Consider the following 2,302-nt stretch of genomic DNA (forward strand, 5'->3'; position numbering starts at 1 on the left):
ATTGAGCTAGATGTTCCCGGAGAGCATGGTCCCCACATTGGCTATAATTTTTATGGAAGCAGATCACCAGGCTTTTCATTCACTGTGCCTCTGGGTGGGTTCCAACCGCCAACCTTTAGGTTAGTAGATGAGTGTGAACCATTTGCGCCACTGGAATGCCCTGTCACCTCTCCAGAATTGGTTTTGCAGTAAATAATAGGAATTTAATGAAGTATTTCTAGGACATAGCTGTACATAGAGGAAACTCTAGTATAAAGTTGTAGGAGCCTAGTGCTTTTACTCTAAGATTAAATAAAAGATTAAATTGGTGGTTATGGAAAGAAAAGTATTTAGAGTTGAAAAATTATTTCCTTTATTTTTTCAAAAATTAAAAAGGATTTTATCTTTGACAGTGAAATTCCTAAGGACTCCTTGAAGGCCATCCTGTTGGAGTTAGAATGTCACTTTACCTGGAATTTACTGAAAGAAGACATCGATTTGTTTGATGTGGAAGATACAATTGGGCAACAGCTTGATTTTCTTACCACAAAATCCAGACTCACTCTTTTTAACCTATTGGCTTATGTGAAACACCTAAAAGGACAAAATAAAGACGCTCTAGAGTGCTTGGCACAAGCAGAAGAAATAATCCAGCGAGAACACTCAGACGAAGAAGAAGTACGAAGTCTAGTCACTTGGGGAAATTATGCTTGGGTGTATTATCACATGGACCAACTTGAAGAAGCTCAGAAGTACGTAGACAAGATAGAGAACGTCTGCAAGAAATTGTCCGGGCCTTCTAACTACAAGTTGGAACGTCCTGAGATTGACTGTGAGAAAGGGTGGGCGCTCTTGAAATTTGGAGGAAAGTATTATCAGAGGGCTAAAGGAGCTTTTGAGAAGGCCTTGGAAGCAGAACCTGACAATCCAGGATTTAACATTGGCTATGCCATCACGATGTATCGGCTAGATGATTCTGACAGAGAAGGTTCTATAAAGAGCTTTTCTTTGGGCCCTTTAAGGAAGGCAGTTACCCTGAACCCAGATAACTCCTACATTAAGGTTTTTCTGGCACTAAAGCTTCAAGATGTACATGCAGAAGCTGAAGGGGAAAAGTATATTGAAGAAATCCTGGACCAGGTATCAGCCCAACCTTATGTCCTTCGTTATGCAGCCAAATTCTATCGGAGAAAAAACTCCTGGGACAAAGCTCTCGAACTTTTAAAAAAGGCCTTGGAGGTGACACCAACCTCTTCTTTCCTGCATCACCAGATGGGACTTTGCTACAGGGCACAAATGATCCAAATCAAGAAGTCCACGCACAACAGGCCTAAAGGAAAGGATAAATTGGAAGTTGATGAGCTGATTACATTTGCTATATTTCATTTCAAAGCAGCTGTGGAACAGGACTCTATGTTTGCATTTGCCTACACGGACCTGGCCAACATGTATGCTGAGGGAGGCCAATATAGCAACGCTGAAGACATTTTCCAGAAAGCCCTTCGTCTGGAGAACATAACTGATGATCACAAACATCAGATCCACTACCACTATGGACGCTTTCAGGAATTTCACCGAAAATCAGAAAATACTGCCATTCGTCATTATTTAGAAGCCTTAAAGGTTAAAGAAAGGTCATCTCTGCGCACCAAACTGACAAGTGCTCTGAAGAAATTAGCTACCAAGAGACTTGGTTATGACGCCTTCGATGTCCAGAGTTTGAGTGCCCTAGGGTTCATTTACAAGCTGGAGGGAGAAAAGAGGCAAGCTGCTGAGTACTATGAGAGGGCTCAAAAGATAGATCCTGAAAATGCAGAATTCCTTACTGCTCTTTGCGAGCTTCGACTTTCCATTTAAATACATTCTCTAGGAAATTAGTTTGAGCTTCCGCTCACCCCATTTTGGGTTTTTATATTTTTGCTTGTTTTAATCAGTTGTTCATTATAGACCCAATATTTATTGAATGGTTCTTGTGTACCAGGCATTGTGCTAAATGCTTTGTATACAGTATGATGAATCTGTGACTATTTTCTTTCTTTTATTACCAAAATATTTAGTTCATTGAGAAACAGCAACATTCCAGCTATTGTAACTTTAAAAAATGATATGACCATTAGGACTATATACCCTTTATCTCTACTAATTATAATAATCTTCTGATTAAATTTCATCAAATTTCCCACATTACTTACTTATGCAGTAAATATCATCCTATATAAGCCTTTGACATCTAGGTAAGGAACACTCTTTTAGGAGTGCAAAATTATTAGTTAAGCTCTTAACTGTGTAGTTTGCAAAAGAAAGAACCTTTTACTTAACAGAT

The 2,302-nt window shown here is 39.1% G+C and overlaps 1 protein-coding gene across 1 annotated transcript in view; it reads left to right on the top strand.

Annotated features, from left to right (window-relative positions):
• Window positions 1-1,996, top strand: part of IFIT5 (interferon induced protein with tetratricopeptide repeats 5) — an 11,794-nt gene extending 9,798 nt beyond the window's left edge. Inside the window, exon 2 of the mRNA XM_004369916.3 lies at window positions 393-1,996. Coding sequence (XP_004369973.1) covers window positions 393-1,836 — 1,444 coding nt within the window. The 3' untranslated portion in view covers window positions 1,837-1,996. The remainder of the gene's footprint in view (window positions 1-392) is intronic.
• Window positions 1,997-2,302: the final 306 nt, after the last annotated feature.

This window comes from Trichechus manatus, unplaced genomic scaffold (genome assembly GCF_000243295.1).
Source record: "Trichechus manatus latirostris isolate Lorelei unplaced genomic scaffold, TriManLat1.0 scaffold00007, whole genome shotgun sequence".
Taxonomy (NCBI): Eukaryota; Metazoa; Chordata; class Mammalia; order Sirenia; family Trichechidae; genus Trichechus; species Trichechus manatus.